The sequence below is a fragment of the Sceloporus undulatus genome, chromosome 6 (assembly GCF_019175285.1).
Source record: "Sceloporus undulatus isolate JIND9_A2432 ecotype Alabama chromosome 6, SceUnd_v1.1, whole genome shotgun sequence".
NCBI lineage: Eukaryota > Metazoa > Chordata > Lepidosauria > Squamata > Phrynosomatidae > Sceloporus > Sceloporus undulatus.
The window spans coordinates 6,851,126-6,872,099 of record NC_056527.1 but is presented as its reverse complement, the minus strand read 5'-3'; the positions used below and the strand labels follow the sequence as shown (position 1 = coordinate 6,872,099).

The window sequence follows — 20,974 nt, the reverse complement described above, 5'->3', positions numbered from 1 at the left end:
GGTTTTGCCCAGAAAACATTTTCTGCGAGGAAAACAATATTTGCACACAAAGCAGTTTCCTGAGCAGAAGATGCTGTAATTGTGAATTTATTCTGTGCTAAATTCACATGTGGGTGACTGGCATAAAAACAAAAACAAAAATGGGATCTTCTGCACAGAAAATAATATATCTATGCAGAAGTATTTTGTGTGTGTGTGCAGAAAATGCTGGCCACTCTGCAGAAACTGCCATTTGCTTTGTAAAACAACTGCATGCAAATTTTGCATGGAATAAGTCCTGAACTTATTCCATAATAATAATAGGTTTCAAAAACTACTACACAGTGGGAAGTAAATGGCTAAAATTACTCACTGCTCCCTTTGAGAAATAATTTAGTGAAGAATGACATCCCTACTTGCATGGGTGGAGGGGGTAACTCACAAAGCATTGCATTCCTCAAGTGGGATGTAAAACCATGGTTAATATCTCTCTCATGGAGTATCTGGGAGAAAATAAATCTAAAATAGAATGACCTTGTAGTTGTAGTAATCCAATTCTTAGTCTCACATGGAGAACACTCACTGACTCAATGGGAACTTGGTAAAGCAACACTTTACCATTTTAACACTTATTTTAATCCCTTTGATATAATGGGCCTAGTCTTGCTGGAACTACTGTAGCATTTGAACTTTGGACTATGACTGATGGCGTGATGAAAGTACCTTATGACTACACATTGGTCTCCTTTATGTAAAATGGAAATATCTCCTTCTAAGACAATTGGGAGGATCATAGAATCATAGAATCATAGAATCGTAGAGTTGGAAGAGACCACTAGGGCCATCCAGTCCAACCCCCTGCCATGCAGGAAATCCAAATCAAAGCATCCCTGACAGATGGCCATCCAGCCTCTGTTTAAAGACCTCCAAGGAAGGAGACTCTATCACCCTCCGAGGAAGGAGTGCATTCCACTGTCGAACAGCCCTTACTGTCAGGAAGTTCCTCCTAATGTTCAGGTGGAATCTCTTTTCCTGTAGCTTGCATCCATTGTTCCGGGTCCTGTTCTCTGGAGCAGCAGAAAACAAGCTTGCTCCCTCTTCAATATGACATCCTTTCAAATATTTAAACAGGGCGGTCATATCACCTCTTAACTCTCTTTTCTCCAGGCTAAACATCCCCAGCTCCCTAAGTCGTTCCTCATAGGGCATAGTTTCCAGACCCTTCACCATTTTTGTCGCCCTCCTTTGGACACGCTCCAGTTTCTCAATGTCCTTTCTGAATTGTGGTGCCCAGAACTGGACACAATATTCTAGGTGGGGCCTGACCAAAGCAGAATACAGTGGCACTATTACTTCCCTTGATCTAGACACTATACTTCTATTGATGCAGCCTAAAATAGCATTGGCCTTTTTAGCTGCCGCATCACACTGTTCACTCATGTTCAACTTGTGGTCTACTTGGACTCCTAGATCCCTTTCACACGTAGTTTCATTCAGCCAGGTGTCACCCATCCTATATCTGTGCATTTTATTTTTCCGCCCTAAGTGTAATACCTTACATTTCTCTGTGTTGAATTTCATTTTGTTAGCTTTGGCCCAGCTTTCTAGTCTATTCAGGTCATTTTGAATCTTGATCCTGTCCTCTGGGATATTAGCTATTCCTCCTAATTTGGTGTCATCTCCAAATTTGATAAGTATGCTCCCAATTCTGTCATCCAGGTCATTGATAAAGATGTTGAATAGCACTGGGCCCAGGACAGAGCCCTGTGCGACCCCACTGGTCACTTCTCTCCAGGATGAAAAGGTGCCACTGTTGAGCACCCTTTGGGTTCGTTCGGTCAACCAGTTACAAATCCACTTAACAGTTGCCTTGTCTAGCCCACATTTTACTAGCTTTTTTGCAAGAATGTCATGGGGAACTTTGTCAAAGGCCTTAGTGAAATCAGGATATACTATATCCACAGCATTTCCTTCATCTACCAAGCTGGTAATTTTATCAAAGAAAGAGATTAGGTTTGTCTGGCATGACTTGTTTCTCTGAAACCCATGTTGACTTTTTGTGATTATGGCATTGCCTTCTAGATGTTCACAGACTCTCTGTTTAATGATCTGCTCCAGAATCTTTCCTGGGATTGATGTCAGACTAACTGGACGATAATTGTTGGGATCCTCTTTTTCCCCCTTTTTGAAGATGGGGACAACGTTTGCCCTCCTCCAGTCTGCTGGGATCTCTCCTGTTTTGCAGGAGTTTTGAAAGATTATTGCCAATGGCTCCGATATTACATTTGCCAGTTCTTTTAATACCCTTGGATGGAGTTCATCTGGTCCCGGAGACTTAAATTCATTTAGATTAACAAGGTGTTCCTCTACTATCTCTTTACTTATTCTGTGCTGAAATTCCCCTATTCTGTCCTCTGTTCCATTATCCTCAGGTTGAGCACCCTTTGCCTTTTCTGAGAAGACTGAGGCAAAGAAGGATAAAGACATATCGACAGCACTGATGATTTTAGGAAATGCAGCTCTTTTGTTTTCACTAAAAACCCATTTATTTTTGGCTCATTGACTGCACAGTCAGACATGGAGCGGCAATGCAACTTACCTCTCCGTTTAAGAAGCAGTAAAACACAGACACAAAAAAACCCTAGAAAGAGAAAAAAGGAGGGGGGAAGCATGGTGTCATTTTTTTCTCCCTCAAGAGAATGATGAAAATATCATCATCATATCATATCCTATGGAAATTTTTTGAATGCAAGCATCATGGTCTGAACTCTACTGTTAGGGGTTTATCACACTCTAAATAAAGTGACTGATCCCCGATGGGATATAGTTGGTTTTTGGGTTAACCACGGATATTATCGCATGTAAAATTGCCACCACTGCCACCAGGTGACTGCAACCCGGGTCCCAGCTGCACTCAGCCGGCTGCTTTGCAAAAACAGGAGCTTGCTGTTTTTGCAAAGTGGCCGGCTTAACATAGCTGGGACCCAGATTGCAGTTGCCTAGGAGTAGCGTCGCTATATTACATGAGATAATACCCACAATTAACCCCAAACAAGACTGTATCCAGTTATCTTGGACTACAACTCCCATCACCTTGGCCATTCCTTGTCCATCAAGTGGATTGTCAGTGCATGCAGTGCTGGTGATGTTGCACCCTTGTCAAGCCTTGATCTAGCTCAGGGTCTCCTATACTTTAGGAAACCACACACATTTCATACATTGCTTTGTTATTTCCTACCTGAAAAGACTGCAAGAAGGAATTGAAGTAGATGAAAAATATCTGGGAAATATCATCTTCTCCAGGATTGACGAAGAAGAGCATGTAGGTTATCCCCAGAAGAGGCAGAAGAACTAAGGTTGCTTTCACAGCCTTCCTGTTAAGGAAAGATGGAAGGAGAACAGGGCAGTGAAGGACAAGTACTCCTGAGGCATGGCTTGTCACTATGCAAACAAAGAAACCAGAGTCTGATCTTCCACACAATATTACGGAGACTACATTGAAAGATCTAATTAGACTCATTTCAATGTGACTGCTCTGGGCCATAGCTTTGAAAAGTTGTATTTTTGAATTACAAATCCCAGAAGCCACCAACCAGAATGGCCAGTGGCCATGCTATCTGAGGGATCCTACTGTCAAGATCCTATTTTGTTGTAGCATAAACCTCAGCATGTGGAAGTATTCACTAAGGGAGCTACACAACTCTTGTAGTGACAGACCTCTTGATTGACAGAGGTCTATTCTACCAGTGATTGGGGAACAGTGGGATGACATTTCCAGCCCACCCCCACCTGTGATTTGTGTTGTAACAATCAGAAGCAGGACTTCTTTTGCAGCTCTTCCAGCTGGAAACATCATTCTGATGCACCCTGATCTCCAGCAGAACAGACCTCTTGTTGTTTAATTGTCATGGACCCATCCCATGGGATCTTGGGATTAGTAGTTTGTTGTGGCACCAGAACTCTTTGACAGAGAAGGCTAGATATCTCACCAAACTGCAAATCCCAGAATTGCATAGTGTTGAGCCATGACAGTTAAAGTGGTGTCAAACTGCATTAATTCCACAGTATAGATGCAGCCAATATCTGGAATGTAGGATGTTGTCCAGCAATAATATGATGGGGATCTGGAAGGCATGAGGGCCAAGTTCGGTTTCAGAGAGGTTTTTGCAGACCACATTCCAGTGGCAGAAGAAGTCATAGGCAAAAGGGTATGGCCTAATATACTAGCATACGTTAGCTTAAAACATATACAGGGGTAACTGTGTTGGCCATATAGCAAATGGAATTCAAATAGAATTCAACATAATTCAAATAATAGCTCACGGAATTCAAATTTTATCTCCTGGACGTTGGAATACTTTATGCCCAGTGACGCATGGCCAGAAGAAGGAGGGATCTGCATGGGTAGATATTCCTCCACAGAACAACACAACAGCTTGACAAAATGTAGGCCTGTGACTAACTGTCATTATTTTTCCTCCTGCAAGATTCTTTAACAACTTTGCCTGATGAAGAAACCAGTGGAGATTCAAAAGCTTGCATCATATATTTTGTGCATTTTGATTGGCCGGATAAAAAGGAATCACCATTTTGTGGATTTTGGATGTTATTCCACTTAGCTTAAAACTGTTACTGTCAATAATTACAAGTCTTTCAACCTTTTAGGATCAGGAAACCCTGCAAAATGATGGTGGTTGAGGGAGGGACCATGGTCTGGAACCTCTGGGGTGATGAATTTAGCTTCAGGGCCTGAGGTCCCTCACTGTTGCATTGCACTAAGCAAATGCACATGTCATTGTTAGGAAATATTCTTAGTCTGTTCCAAACTGTGGCAGACAAAGTGTCAGAGTTATAATTAAAAGGAGGGTAGCATTAGATGGAACACTAACATTTGCAGGTGACATTTTGCAGAATGATCCCAATCATAACAAGTCTGTGTTTTAGTTTTCTTTATCATAGTAATAATCTTTCCTGGGCTGCTGGTGAAATCAAACCATGACATCCGACTGACTTTCATAATTGCAAGGTGAGGAAATGGTAAAATAGATATGTTTAGCAAGCAGGACTGAGGTTTGTCAAGCTAATGAAGGCTCAAAATGTGCGGGGGACGAAAGGACAGAGACATTTCATTGCTAGACAGTGTGGTTTGGTGAATCTGCAGCTAATAGCCAACAGCTCCTTTCATTTTCTAGCGTGCACAACCTTGGGGTGTGATATTACTTATTACTCTAGACTTTAATTCTCTCTCTTTTCTCATTTGTACACTCCGTCTCAAACAAAGCCTGTGCATTGAATTGGTTAGAGTGTTGGGCTGGGACTTGGAGATTCACATCCTTGCGGATCCAAGGCTGCATTCACACTGCAGAAATAATCCAGGTTAATACCACTTTGACTGCCATGGCTGAATGCAATGGACCTGTAGTTTGCTGTGGCAACCGAGTTCTCAGACAGAGAAGGCTAAATGTCTCACAAAACTGCAGTTCCCAAGCATTCAGCCATAGCAGTTAAAATGGTGTCAAACTAGATTATTTTTGTAGTGTGGATGCAGCCCAAGAAACTCTTTGTGCTATCTCACATGTGGAAGATTTCTGCAGGAAAAATGGGGAAATCAGTCATTAAAATTTAACAGGCTAAAGGAGATTGAATGTAGGTTAGTTAATAAGGAAAGACAAGAGGAAAGATGGGATAAAAATGAAATTAAAAAATAATAGGATCCATGTAACATTATTGCCACATGTAGTATCCCAATATTTCCAGTGTTTCCCTCCCACATTTTCCAGACCCCCCCCCCCCAAGTTATACAAATGTAATAGAATTGTCTTGTACACTGTTCATCAACAAAGCACCATGGAATTAAAAGCTTCCCATTCCCAGATTCAATCTCTTCTATTGGGTCCTGTTCGGTGTGGCTGAGATAGAAGTAATACACTTCTTTCATCAGTTTCTGTTGCATGTGGGATTATGGAGGGAGGTTAACAGCTTGAATTTTCCCCTCTCGTCTTCAAACCATACATGGCTCATTTAATAAGACTTTTCCATCTCTCCTTCTCCTCCTACTCTCACATTCTCTCTGCAATTCCACATGCCTTCTGAAAATCTGGGAATGTTCTGGGATACTATGTGGGAAATAGCAAATGAAGGGTGGTGATATTGCCCTTTGATGTTTTCTGCACAGTCTTCTCAGTGCTGGATTTTAAAAAATGGAAAAAGGTATTATAGAAACATGCTGACAAGTATAAGCATAAATAGTTTCCCAACCTACCTGTACTGTATTGTTTCTGAAGTGGTTGAGGCTCTTAGTTTTGTCATTAAGATCCTAACTATGTTAAACAGAAATACAAAATTTATCTGCCAGAGGAAAAGGAAAGAGAAAAAGGGAAGCAGTCAAGAAAAACACATAGAACACACCGCAAAGCAATCAAAATGTGTGCAACCCAACAAGAATCTCTCTTCTGCAAGTTGAAATAACAGCAAGGAAATGGAATTAGATCAATCTCTTTCCTGGAGATCAATTCCTTAAATATTCCATTTTCCTCCACTTATATGATGGGTTTCAATTTAGGAGCAAAATGTTCTGACAAAATGAAGTCCCGCTCCTATCAGTTTTGAGCCAAGAAAGTATTAAGGGAAGAAAATGATCTGAAATCAGGTCTCATCAACTGCCTGTCCCCCAAAGCAATTGTATTTGGCTTTAGTAGCACTCTCAGAAATGTTTTCAGTTTGTAAGAAATGAAGACTGTACATTTACACACTGTTCTTTCCAACTACACACACACACACACACACACACATTTTTTTATTTAGATCCCACACTAGGGTTGTATAGTGTGAATCTTCACATGCAGAGTTACACACTAATTGTGGTGTGTAGCCCTTGTGCTGGATGGCAACTTTGTATCACTGAATTTGGTATGAGCCCTTCCTATGGGATCCTGGAATTTGCAGTTTAGGGAGGAGCACAGTATTTGAAATTCTCAGCCAGAGAGCTCTAGTGCCTCCTTACACTACAAACCCCAGGATTCCACAGCATCCAGTTAAAATGGAACCACAGTGCCATAAATGTTTAGTGTGAAAAGGGCCCTGGAATGCACTATCAAAGGTGAAATTGCACATGAAACCAAATGCACAAGCATAGGGAGACAGTGAGTCATAAAGTCCAGGAAAGTCCACATAGCCAAAAGGGAGGAATGGCTTCCATCTACATGGATATCCCTCCATATCATCTTAACTGAGAGCAATAATAACAACATGTTGACAAAATGTAGCCCTGTGACTCCAACACTGGAACTTTTTTCTTTCATTCTCCTATATGATTTTTAACACCTTTGCCTTATGAAGCCACCAGTGGATCTTAAAAGGCTTGCATGATGTATTTTGTGCATTTTGGTTGTTCCAATAAAGATATATCTGTTTTGTGGATTTTGGATGTTATTGTACTTTGCTGTAGAACCAACATGGCTACCCCTGGTTATGTCTTATGAAGACCATCTCCCCTCCTCCTATGTCATGAGAGCCAGTTTGCATTAATGTCACAGGCTGCACCAGTTGGAGGATTGTCATCCAAGAACGTGACTTTCCCAAGCTTTGGTGTGGACAACATGAGACCGATGGGCTATATATGGCCCCCAGAATCGTTGTGCTCCCACATACTCTATTTAGCTGCTATCACTAGTGGAATTGTCCTTGGCAATGATGGTACAGTAACCCTTCTCTTTGGCCTTTCTTTCCCTTCTGAAAGAAGACTCTTTGTCCTGTATTGAGCAGGGCTCTATGATGCAGGAGAACACTCTGCCACTTTCCCATGGAGAGGTGTCACAATTGCCACCAAATTTGGGTAGAAACCTTGACAATGGCCATGCAGACCCTGGTGGTGTGTCCTGGAGAGGTTTCAGGACACCCTCACCACAACCAGAAAGGTTCTGAATTTTTGGTTTAATAGAATGACCATTGGGTGGACCAGTTGTTCCAGTTGGAGCACTAATATCATCAAAAGCAGGAACTGAAGAATACAGCTTAATAGTTGCTAACTGATCCCGTTTCTGGCAGGGGATCAGTTACTTCTGTGGACAAAGCACAATGTGCAAATCACAAGATCCAATGGAGTATGTAACAGAATGAACATTTCATCCTCTTCAAGCAAATAATGAATAATAATAATAAATAAAACTTTAATTTATATCCCGCTTTTTGTTACCACATCAAAGCGGCATACAACCTTTAAAAAATACAACAATATATACAATTTCCACCCCCCCTTAAAAAAGGATTAAACAATTCTATTCATTAAAATTACAGACAATAAAATCTAAAAACAATAATGCAATAATAGAATAACGGTGAGCAGAGTCTTCACTTATATACATCTGTGGGGGGATCTTTACGTGGCCTGGTTCTATTCCGGGAAGGCCTGCCAGAAGAGATCCGTCTTGACAGCTTTCTTGAAGCTCTCAAGGTTGGCAATTTGATGGATCTCGTTTGGCAGGCCATTCCATGGTGGAAAAAGTCCTCTGGGAGGTTGCCGTCAATCTGGTCTTTGTGGACTGCAACAAATTCCTCCCAGAGGATCTGAGGGTACGGGGCGGATTGTACAGAAGGAGGCGGTCCCTTAAGTAGGTTGGGCCCAAGCCATGGAGGGCTTTAAAGGTAATGACCAACACCTTGTACTGTGCCTGGAAACGAATAGGCAGCCAGTGGAGTGATTTTAATATAGGTGTAATATGGTCACTCCTAGTTGTTCCTGTAATCAATCTGGCTGCCATATTCTGCACCAGTTGAAGTTTCTGGACTAGGCACATAGGTAGCCCCATGTAGAGTGCATTGCAAAAATCAAGTCTTGAGGTTATCAGCGCATGTACTACAGTTTCAAGGTCACCTCGTTCCAGGAGAGGGTGCAGCTGATGTATCAGCCAGAGCTGATAACAGGCACTCCTGACTGTCGCATTCACCTGATTCCTCATCTGAAGCGACGAGTCGAGAAGCACCCCTAAGCTGCGAACACAGTCCTTTGAGGGGAGCGTGAACCCCTCTAGGACTGGCGGTTGCAGCCCGATACCTGGTTTGGGGGCCCCTACCGTAAGTACTTCCATTTTGTCTGGATTCAGCTTGAGCTTGTTTCCCCTCATCCAGTCCATTACTGCTGCAAGACATTGATTGATGGGAGAAATGCCATCTGCCGTCATTGCTGATGACCGAGACATGGAGAAGTATATTTGGGTGTCATCAGCATACTGATAACACCCCGCTTCATGTCTATGGATGATTTCTCCCAGCGGTTTCATATAGATGTTGAATAACATTGGGGACAGGATGGCTCTCTGAGGGACGCCGCAATTAAGCTCTGTTTTTGAAGAGCAACTGTCCCCGAGCATCACCCTCTGGGATCTACCTGAGAGGAAGGAACGGAACCACTGCAAAGCAGTGCCTCCAGTTCCTAACTCTCTCAGGCGTTCCAAGAGGATGTCATGGTCTATTGTGTCAAATGCCACTGAGAGGACTAGAAGCACCAACAGGGTCACGCTTCCTCTGTTGATGCTTAGATGGAGGTCATCAGTTAAGGCGACCATGGCAGTCTCCACCCCAAATCCTGTTCTGAAGCCAGTTTGAAATGGATCTAGAAAATCGGCTTTATCCAAGACCACTTGGAGCTGAAGAGTGACAGCCCTCTCGATCACCTTCTCAAAAATGGCAGATGGGAAACAGGTCTATAATTTTTCATGTCATGTCATGTAATTTTGCTTCCTTCATAGGAGAACAACATTTGCATGTTTCCAGTGGCAGCTGGTGGCTGCCAAGTCTGTGAGGTGTTGAATTCATTCCAGGTTTTACCTGAACTTTGAAGAACCTATTCAATCCTTTCCCCAAAACTGTCAGCATTTTGTGATTGCTCCCTTCAATGCCAGATTACAATCCAGACTGGATTGACAGCCAGGCTATCAACTGACTGTTGCAGAAGCATCTTATGATGTGTGTGCTGTAGTTTTACCTTTATTGCATGTTAAATGCTTTCCAGCTCTGTTGAAATCACTAGTTTTAATAAAATTCCTGGTTTAAAAATGTTTGCATGGTAAATTGCTTTTACTGTTTCTTTGTTTTAAGCCATCCTCTATGACCCTCTGGGGGCCCATATTGGGGAAAAGATGGGATATACATTAATTAAGTAAATGAGCAGATAAAGCAAGAAATTAGTTCTAATTAGTTCAAGTTCATGCACCGAGGAAGCATTAATCTGAAGAATTAAGGCTACAGTCTAAAGTTCCCAGTGCTAACTTATCATATTCCCCTTGTATCATATGAGGTCTAGATGCCCTAAAGGCACCAGATCCTGTCTGATCTTGGAAGCTAAGCATGGTCAGCCTTGGTTAGTACTTAAATGGGAGACTGCCAATGAATACCAGGGGTTGTAAGTGATATTTCAGAGAAAGAAACTGGCAAGACCACCTCTGAGTATTCCTTGCCTAAGAAAACCTTATGAAATTCATGGAGTCACCATAAGTCAACAGGTGACTTGAAGGCACATACACACATATACACACCAAGTGTATTCTCCCAAAGTCTTATTCCAGATAGAAGAATTCTGTGTGTATCAATCTGGGCAAAGGAAGGAAGAATTTGCATGCTTTTTTTAAAAGCAGTACTAGAAGCGACACAGTAGGCTTTTCTCAACCAAGAGACTTCCGTTGTTGTGGGAAGAAAGATGAGGTCGGACCTATAATAGATTCATTTCTGTCCTTGGAGACGAGCAAAATGCTGGTTTCTTCTCTTCATTACTGCAAACTCTTTCAGCTGATTCACTCTAGCTGAGAGATTGATACGCTTTTGGGAAAAGGGCCAAGACAAAAAAGTGTGTTTGGGGGGGGGGTTGAAAAGGAATGCATTAGCCTTTCTGGCATGCCTGTTCTCTGACACATAATGAGTCTTTCCAGAAGGCTCTCCAGCTAAGCCTGGATGTTTGCAGAAGGTCAAAAGATGGGTAACACAGAACTTTATCGCACGGGCCATGGAACGAGCCTATTGTGTCCTAAAAAGGGGTCGTTCTGGGGATGGAATGGGGCTTAGAACACACTTTACCGCACACTAGAACACTGCCGCTGCCACCGGATGTTCCAGTGGCCTGGAAGTGACTGTGAACTTTATCGCACGGGCCCTGGAACGTCCTAAAAAGGGGTCATTCTGGGAACACTGCTACTGCCGCCGGACGTTCCAATCGCATCCTACATCCATTCCAGGGGGCACGATTTCTCAGAACGCTTGGGAACAATTTTCAGAAATCGCGCCCCCTGGAAGGGATGTAGGATGCGACTGGAATGTCTGGCGGTGGCAGCGGCATTCCTGTGTGTGGTAAACTGTGTTGTAAGCCCCATTCCATCCCCAGAACGACCCCTTTTCAGGACGTTCCAGGGCCAGCGCAATAAAGTTCACAGTCACTTCCAGGCCATGGGCCAGTGTTATTCTATGATGCTCTGGAAAGTAATCACTCTTGTTATGTGTAGCATTTCCTTTAAGGAACAGCAGGAGCGGCAGTTTGCATTTCCCTTCCATTGGAAAATAAGGGCCAGGATCCTACATCAGGAGAGGATCAGGGCCAGCTTGTCTATAAAAAAATTAATTAAAAAATTAATTGACTTTCAGTTGCACAATGTGACATCCACTGTACCTACTATATTGTTGTAGTTGTTGTTGTGTGCCTTCATGTCAGTTCCAATTTATGGCAACCCTAAGGTGAAAACTCCTCATGGGGTTTTCATGGCAAGATTTGTTCAGAGGCGGTTTGCCACTGAGGCTGAGAGCACTGAGGTCACCCAGTGGATTCAATGGACAATTGGGGAGTTGAACCTTGGTCTCCAGAGCTGTAGACCCACACACAAACCACTTCTCTAGGGAAGGTACATGTGTATATGATACCAACATAATTCTAATTGATAAATTTTTGGATTGCTGCTCCCAGTATCCATGCTGTGGGATTTTGGCAGTTATTGCCCAGAAAGAATTATGGCCAAAATTCTATGCTTAACTAAGCAGTGTCTCCTGACCTGCCACTGCAATGTTTTTGGAGAAGCGGGATAAAATAATAATAATAATAATAATAATAATAATAATAATAATACTGTTGATTGGGATGCAGCAGACTATTGCTTCCACCCTCTCCTTCCAGTGATCTCTAGTGCAAGCAGGAATTGCCACCGGGATCTTACTTCTGATTGTTGCACTAGAGATCACAGATGGAAAGAGATTGTAAATGTCAGTCTGCAGTGTCCCAGTTGACACGAGAACAGACCCCCATCGCTCGCAGCATCTGGTAAATCAGAATTGGAGGATTTTTATAATCCCTATATAATCCTTACACTTTTGATTACACAAGGATCGTGGATACAAATCAGTTATGAATGTGTAGCTCTAGGTTACACATTCGTAACTGTGATTGTCAATGACAGCCAATGTTTCTGTATTCTGCTAAACTGCACTTCAGTTTCTTGACTACCTGGTACAATAACCATCCAGATTTTACAGCGTGTAGGATCAATACTGTATATCTACCCTACACTCTGTCCATAAAACAACTCATTTTACTATATTCCCATTTTTTAGCTTTGCTTTACCACTGAGGAAGATATATGTCGAAACGTGTTTGGGTGTTAAGATATTTTCTCTTTTCCGTGCACATCTGCAGTGTATTGCATTGTTTATACACTCTATATTTTGATAGAAGGGAATTCTTTGTCATTGCACTCTTTGAATGTATTTTAGATATTGAAATTATTTGTATGTTTTATTTTGCTAACCATTTTTCCTAGACCTTTCTGTTTCTTTTGCTTCTTTTATTATTTCATAATCCAAGCCAAATGCAGAGCAACCAGCGCTCTGAAGCATTACATACTGTCAGCTTGACCTTGCTGAACTAATGCTCCCTCTGCATCCAAACATTCTCTTTAATTACCCTTCCAAATTGCCTTGGCATTCACCTCTCCCCTTCTTCAGCCTTTCTCTTTCCATTTTGTTCTTATGTTTCCAGATAGTTCTTTTCAAAAACGAAGCATTTCATTAAAAAAAGGATCCCTTTAGATTCATGCTAGGGATGTTGCCAGAGTGGCAGGGGATGAGATGATTTCTGAATAAAGGCATTTCACAACTTGACTAACTGGTAGGAGAATCTGGGTGATGGAAAAAGTTGTAGCTCAGAGGCAGAGAACATATTTAGCATCCAGAAATTTGGTGGTGAAGACCAGGTTTCCAGGTTGTGCAAAGAAACAATCCTTCCTGAATCCTTGAAGAACTGGTGCGAGTCACTGCTGAGAACATTATGCTAGTATCATTGTGCTAGAAAGCACAGATCTGGCTCACTCTAGGGCAGACTTTGGCTAGGTCTGCATGGGCCAGAATATTGCGGAGATTACTATTCTGGCCTCAGACTGTCCCAAAGTCCCCCTATTATCTTGGGTCCTATGAAGCAATGCTGGGTGGCTTCACACAAGCATCCCACTGTGCCGCCTACTGCCACTGCAAGTAGGGTTGCCATATTCCAGCCCCTAATATCCAGACATCTAATCTACATATAATGCAAATTATTATACATATTATTAATTTGCATTCCCATTACGCAAATTCAACACATTAATCATCACACTTTTTCTACCATTATATTTCAGCCTCAGTACCAGTACAAGATTATACCTTTCCTTGCAGAATCTTGCCCTCCCTTGTAGACTCAGGCAACAGCAAACTGCTGCAGCCTCTCCTAGCTTGTCTGTTCTTCCTCATTAATATCTTTTGCCATCTTGACTACACTGTGATGTTGTTTGGCCATATAGTTCCCATTTTTCATCTGTGAGATGTCAGAGGGCATTTATTATTGAGCTAGATGTACCAGTGCTCCAGCGACAGCAAGACAACATTTTAGTTCCTTTCCTCTTTCCTCTCCTCAGCTTGTCCATTTGAATCGACAAATGGATGCTTAAAATTCTGTAGGTCCTGAAGAAACCACAGGTGGAAAGATGTTTCTCAAGGCCAGGGTGGGTAGATGACCATGTGAATGGTGGAGGGTTTTTTGGCTTGGAAGGAGATATGCCAGTTTATTATATTTCCTTTCTGGTTTCCAGCCAAAACTCCCTCTACCAGTCATTCGCTCATCCTGGCTTTAGACAATATCTTTCCTCCTGCCTTTGACCTTCAAGGAACATGGTAAAAACTGAACGTGTCACCTCAACCCCATAGCCACAAGTTATGCATTTCTACGGCTATTCGTATCATCTGATGATTAAGGTCCTTCTGGGGCAACTCTTCACTCCATGCATTTGAGGAAGTCGACCAAGTCTATGAACGCTCATGATGCAATTTCTTTCACATGGTGAACCTCAAAGGTGCTACAAGATCCCTGCAACATTTATGTGCAACTGTTGTGGCTCTTGAATGACACAAAAGAGTGAGCTGCACATAGTCAATGTGTGTGTGTTTTCCTGTTGAGAGGGATTCAGGGTGCTTTCTTCACTTCACAGGGGTTGTTATGGAGATCAAGGCTAGTTCAGAAAAACTGAACCCTGAACAGCTTGGCATGAGTGAGAGAAATATCCATGATATGACGTATGAGATGTATGCTGAGCAGACACACTGTGAAAAATTCAAGTTTCTTTTTCTTTCATAATCTACTATTTCTTTGTAGCTTTGCACTGAAGAATGTGAAAGAATTGTGTATTTCTGGTTCCACTAGTTAAGATGTGGTAGGAGAACGCCTTTAGAACTAGAAAGGAGATATGATAAACTGGCCAAGAACCTCTTTGGCCTGTTACAGACAGCCAAAATAAAGCTGCTTCGAGTCACAGTGGAAGTATGGCGTTTCAATGATGCATGCGTCCTAAGAGTCCAGAATCCACACCAAAGCCATGCTCCAGTCCTTAGGGCTGGAGCATGGCTTTGGTGCGACTTCTGGACTCTTAGGACGCATGCATCATTGAAACACCATACCTCAACTGTGACTCGAAGCAGCTTTATTTTGGCTGTCTGTAACAGGCCTTTGTGAGCTTTTAATCTGACTCTCCCAATGTGGCATGCTTGGGATGCTAGAAATCCGATAAGCTGATGTTGAGATTTGTAGTTTAATATAAAGGGAAACAATCACCCTGTCCTACAGCATGGGATCTATCAAGCCAATCAAGTAACTTTGGTCACTGATCTGCATCTTCCCCCCCCCCCCATTAACATACATGCTCTTCATTTGTTCATCAAACACCACAAATTGTTTATCTGGATTGGAAAGGGTGAATAAGGAAAGATGTGATCATTCCACTTAGAAAACACAGAAGTGGCTAATCAGAAATATTTCTGAGTACCTCTCAGCATATCTGGCATATTTCTTATGTGCTCTTAGAATAAATATATCTGCCGCCTTCCCACTCATTCAGAAAAAAGGAAGCACAAATGAGCACATAACTAGTTAAATTTAACTAGTGCATGCTGTCAATCCTCCGCTTTACCCATTAAACTGCTGGGGTGGGGAGTAGGGTAACTAACTGGTCCATGGCCAGCTAAATGTAACTAATCATTTCCAAGCCTAGTCTAGTAATAGTAGGATCTGCAAATAAATGTTGCCGTGTATCCATACCTTCTAACAGGACTTCTTTTGTCCAGGATCACAGCCATCCAGCTAGCTATTCCCATCTCCACTGTACACTGCCATTTTCTATTTTAATTTTCTGATACATTCACGCTCATGAGTCATTGAATGTTGAATGTATCAGAAATTACTATAGAAATTACTATAATAATTATAATATAATTATACCATTATAACAGATAGAACGATGAGATTTGTAGCTTGGTGGGATATTTAGCATCCTTGGTATTACAGCACAAGAGCACTCTGGCAGAAAATGCAAAGTACTTCAGAAAACCATAAATTCCAGGATTCCAGGTCAGTTAAAGTGGTATCATTTCTCTGCAGTTCAATTACGCTTTCATTTCTGTTGGCACTCACTATCTAAGCCCGGTCTTAGTCTGAGTCCAGATACGATATGACGATACACTGATGAAATTCCAGGTTTAGTCACAGTATGTCGAGGAATACAAAATACTGGGTGACAGTAGCACATGAAAGTCTATGGCTTGTATGGTTTGCTTCCTCTGATCCTCATTTCCTCTGATCCTAACCTCTTCACCGTGGGAAACAGCGGACTGAGTGGGATTTAGAGCCATACAAGAGAAAACAAAGTGCAAATGAAGCTGGAGAATAGTGGCTTTCTCCATGCTTAGCTGCATGATGTTGTAGTGCTTCAGTTCTCTTCCCATGAGAGATGGTTGTGAAACTGTGTCTTTTTCTGAATGGATTTTTCCAGTTAGAAAAAAGGTGCACTTTTGTTACTGTCTCTCATGGGAAGAGAACTGAAGCACTATAATGTAATTTGGTAAGGCACGGAGAAAGCCTCTACTCTCCAGCACCATTTCTGCTTTGATTTCTCATGTGATAAGGCTCTTAATCTCCTCTCATCCTCTTCTGAGCAATACTATCTGATTTGGAACTCTGTCAGAACTCAAATGCTTCAAGGGATGTAACAGAGAATATTGAGCTAATCCATGGCATTTCTCAGTCCCCTCCCTTCCTTGTCTCCTTGCAACAGAGCAGATGGAGTTGCTTGGGAAGTGCCTACACAACAGATTGCTTCGCTTCTATCTGGCACTGGGTTGCTATGCATAATTTGCAACACATTTGTATCCACTTGTCTCCTCCTTCTAGTGCAGAATTAGATGTGACATGAGGCTGCCACTCAGAGCTTCAGCCCTGTGTTTCAAACTCTCCACCATAAAAAAAAGTTGGTAATCTTTATTTATCCTATTTCTTAAAATGTTTATCTCATTTCTTAAATTGCTGTCTCTCAATCAAAGATGCAAGAGGGAGCTGACAGGTTATGTAAAGGCAACCGCATACTACAGGAGTGGGCACTGTGCAGTCTTGAGGCTGCATGTGGCCCTTTGGGGGTCTTCCAGTATTGCCTTTCAGACTCCCACAGCCACCCCAAAGCATGAACTCCCAGTACAGTGGGCTCTTGGTAGCCACTGAGATTTGGTTCCAGAACCCCCCATGGATAGCAAAATCCATGGATGCTCAGGTCCCATCATTTGCAATGACAAAGTAAATTGGGGCCCTTAAATAAAATAGCAAAATCAAGGTTTGCTCTGTGAGTTTATATACTTTTAAATATTTTCAAGTGGTGGGTAGGTGAATCCATGATACACAGGGCCAATTGTATTTCATAAAAAAATGAGAGAATGGTGTGATCTTGCTCAGCAGTTATAACATCATAAACAGGACAATATCATAACTTGGAATCCCTTTGGCAGGGATTCACATTTATGGTCAGACGAAAACCTACTTTCAATGCCTGACAATGTCCTGACTGAAGTGCTTCTGAGGTGCTGGAGATCAGAGTCTTGGGAAATGATGTTTGTAGCATCAAGGATGCCTTGAGACAAGCAGTTGTGACAGGACCCCAAGGGTCTCTCCTGTTGCCTCTTCCAAGGCACCCCTATGACTGGGGATACACTGTAGATGTCATTCCCCTGTGTTCTGATTGCTACCATCTCAAAAACATTTTGGTTGGTGCTGCCAGTCTGTCAAGGGAGGTTAGGAAGGGCATAATCAGTCACAACTACAATGATGGAGCAACATCATTATACAGTCAGCTCTTTGTATCCACAGGAGCAAGGGTTCCATTCTGGCCCCCCTTGTGGATGGCAAATTCCATGGGACCTCAAGTCCCGTTCTCCTCAATGAAGGTGTGATGTGAATGCGACTGTGTTGGTGTGGCCATGTACATGTGCCACCGTTGGGTAGGACAGGGCAGGGCCATCCATGGATGCTCCAGTCTGTGAACAGAACCTTGTGGAAGAGAAGAACCGACTGTAGTTAGGATGAAGATTAGGATCCTGGCCAGTAATTTTCAACTCCCCCAACATGTTAACATGGACTTAAAACCCTTTTCTGGCGTAAGAAAATGCTGTTTGGAGTAGGCTCTCCACCTATCCCCAAACAGTTAACTCCCCCTCAATAGCCTACCATCACTTGCCCCAAATGGTAGCAGTCATGGTCTACTACAACCTTCCAGAGTTTCCGGCAAGTGGAGTAGAACCCTCAGGTTCCAACCTGAAATATGATAATAATTGCTATTGTTGTGCCTTCAAGTCATTTCTGACTTATGATAACCCTATCATAGGGTTTTCTTTGCAAGATCTATTTAGAGGAGGCCTGCCATTGCTTTCCCCTGAGGCTGAGAGCATGAGACACACCAAAGGTCAGGCAGGAGTTTTTATGGCTGAGCAGAGAATCAAACCCTCCAGAGTTGTAGTCCAGCATTCAAACCACTATACCATGCTGGCTCTTTCCATAATAATTATTGCAGTTAATTTAAATACAAAACGAAACAGATAAAAGAGTCTATTGTTGAGGATTGGTACCAAAGTTGAGAGGGCCTTCACAAGGTGCCATCAATGGGAGAAAGTTGGGATATAATAATAATGATGATGATGATGATGATGATGATGATGATGATGATGAGCACCTTAGCTGAATGTTTATTTAGCACCAGCAACAGGCTGATATACCCCTCCAAATGAGGTGGAACCCCTTTTGCACCATGAGTTACAAAATTCTCTTAAGATTCTTTTCATGTGATAACTTTTGTTGTTGTGTGCCTTCCAGTCATTTGTGACTTATGGCAACCTTAAGGTGAGCCTATCACAGAGTTTTCTTGGCAGAATTTGTTCCGAGGTAGTATGCCCTTGCCTTCCCCTGAGGCTGAGAGAGTGTGATTTGCCCATGATCACTCTATAGATTTCCGCAGCCAAGCAGGGATTCAAACCCTGATCTCCCAGTGTTCTAGTCCAACACTCAGACCACTACACCATGTTGGCTCTGAGACCTTTTAGCCCAGCACTTATCAGGGGTCCAGTTAGGACCTGCATGAATCCATGGATAGCAGCATGAACCAACTAAAATCCAGATGTCCAAAATCTAAACACAATTCTCACCCAGCAGAAGATATATGTAATTGTGCTGACTTGCCTCTGGCCCAGATCTTTTTGCTTTAAGCTTGAGCAGCCTGCTCTACTTACTTTCATGTCTTTGAAGCCTCCCATGAGAACGGTGCAATTTAACCATCCCTGTGTGTAGCTGTAAAATGTGCAAGTCTCCCTTTATCCCACAGGAGTGATTGATGCCCTGCAGTATAGATGCACAAGCTGCTGAGTTGCACAAACCAAGGAGGTATAAAGAGGACAAAGGCAAAACAAAACTGTTACTTAAGGAGCTCAGCTGAACATGGACCCTGAACTTTTCAACAAGAGCAGCAGGAAAGCAAGAGCATCAGTGGGTGATAATACAGTAACTCTGATTGCTGTGCTTGATTTTGGCAATAAATTGAGATCTTATCCCCACTGTGTGTAGCCTGGATTGGATTATACTGCCAGAGGAAACAGCAGTCTGAAGATGCTCAAGAGCACTCAAGGGGAACACAGGGGTTCATTCACACTACACAAGTGCGGTGCTACTTTGTGCTTTAACTGCAGTGGTTTCATCCTATGGAAACCTGGAATCTGCAATTTAGGGAAGGGCATTTAGAATTTCTCAACTAGAGAGCTCTAGTGCCTCCCTAGCATACAAACCCAAGTATTTCATAAGATGGAAACATGGCAGTTAAAGTAGAATAACCATTAAAAACCGAACAGTTTTTGAAGATTATTCACAGTTCAGAACCTAATCTGTGCAAAATGGATACATGTTATTTTGCACAGAAGGCAGCATTTTCTGCAGAGAAAGTAGCATTTCTGTGCATAAGTAAACTGTTTCCTGCAGAGAAAATTCTATTTTCTAACCCAAAAACCCACACACAGACTTCATGCAGAACAAATCCCAAACTGAAAATTCTCATCAGGGTTTTCCAACACTCAAGAAACTATTCTTTTGGACCACCTCCCCATTATTTCAAATATTCTTTACATTCCCAGCATACACCTAGATGGCACTCACACTGCAGAAATAATCCACTTTGACACCATTTAGACAACCACAGCTCAACACTATAGAATTCTGGAATTCTGCCTGTGGCCAGGTTGGTTGACGGATAACTTTTCTGAGCTCTGCTTCTTACTTTTCACAGCAGCCAACCAGAAAATCTGAAAATGTGATTTGCAACCTGTCTCCATTATAAGCTTCCCAGCAAATGGTATCCAAGCCTATAGGCTTAGAAACACTGAAGTCCCATTTAGCCATTATGGCTAATAGCTACTGAGAGGTCTTTAAGAGGATGATCGATACCATACACCAGAGAAGTAATAGGATCTTAATTTAATGAAGTTGAGAAATCCCTGACAATTTCTAAGCCATTCCATCTTCCCATGGCTTTCTGAAGCTCTGGTGCAGTCTTCTAGCAGTTAAAGATATACATCCAAAATTCTGGGAAATTCTTGGGTAACATTGTTTTAACATAATTTAGGAGAAACATTGTAAGGTCTGGTACTATTAACTGCCTTTCAAAAAGCCCATTAAGTGTCTTATCTCCATTATCTGGGAATCAGTGGCTCTTTTACAAGTAATACCACCTGTAATAATGAAAAATCTGCTTCTTTCATTGAGCAGTCGTGACATCTCTCACTATCACTTCTGTAACTTACAACTTCCATTGTAAGACACACCAGGGTAATATGATTTTAAAAGCCACATTCTCCAGTATTTCATGATTTCAAATGTTTGAACCTTCAGTAATTTTTTAAAATGCTAAACGTCACTCTGTACATTAGTTCCTCTCTTCGTCTCCTGCTTTCCAACTTTGTCTTCCTCTAACTTCAATCACTGCAAACTGAGTTCAAAATGCAAAAGAAATTTGCACTCAGTTAACTCTGCAGGAGGGAGAGGATGGGTAGGAATCCTGAGCTTCCCAGCAGGCTAAGGCAAAAGCAAACTGTTACAGCCTCTCTTTGCATGTGTATTCATCCTCATTATTACCTTTTGTCATCT

General features: G+C 42.1%; 1 protein-coding gene across 3 annotated transcripts in view; it reads right to left on the bottom strand.

The window, feature by feature from the left end:
* The window catches only part of CRHR2 (corticotropin releasing hormone receptor 2), a 110,358-nt gene that overhangs the window by 13,828 nt on the left and 75,556 nt on the right, over positions 1 to 20,974 (bottom strand). For all 3 annotated transcript variants that reach the window (XM_042472198.1, XM_042472197.1, XM_042472200.1), the window contains 3 exons: positions 6,242 to 6,327; positions 3,218 to 3,353; positions 2,579 to 2,620 (listed from right to left, as the gene is read on the bottom strand). In XM_042472198.1, the coding sequence (XP_042328132.1) occupies positions 2,579 to 2,620; positions 3,218 to 3,353; positions 6,242 to 6,327 (264 nt within the window). The remainder of the gene's footprint in view (positions 1 to 2,578; positions 2,621 to 3,217; positions 3,354 to 6,241; positions 6,328 to 20,974) is intronic.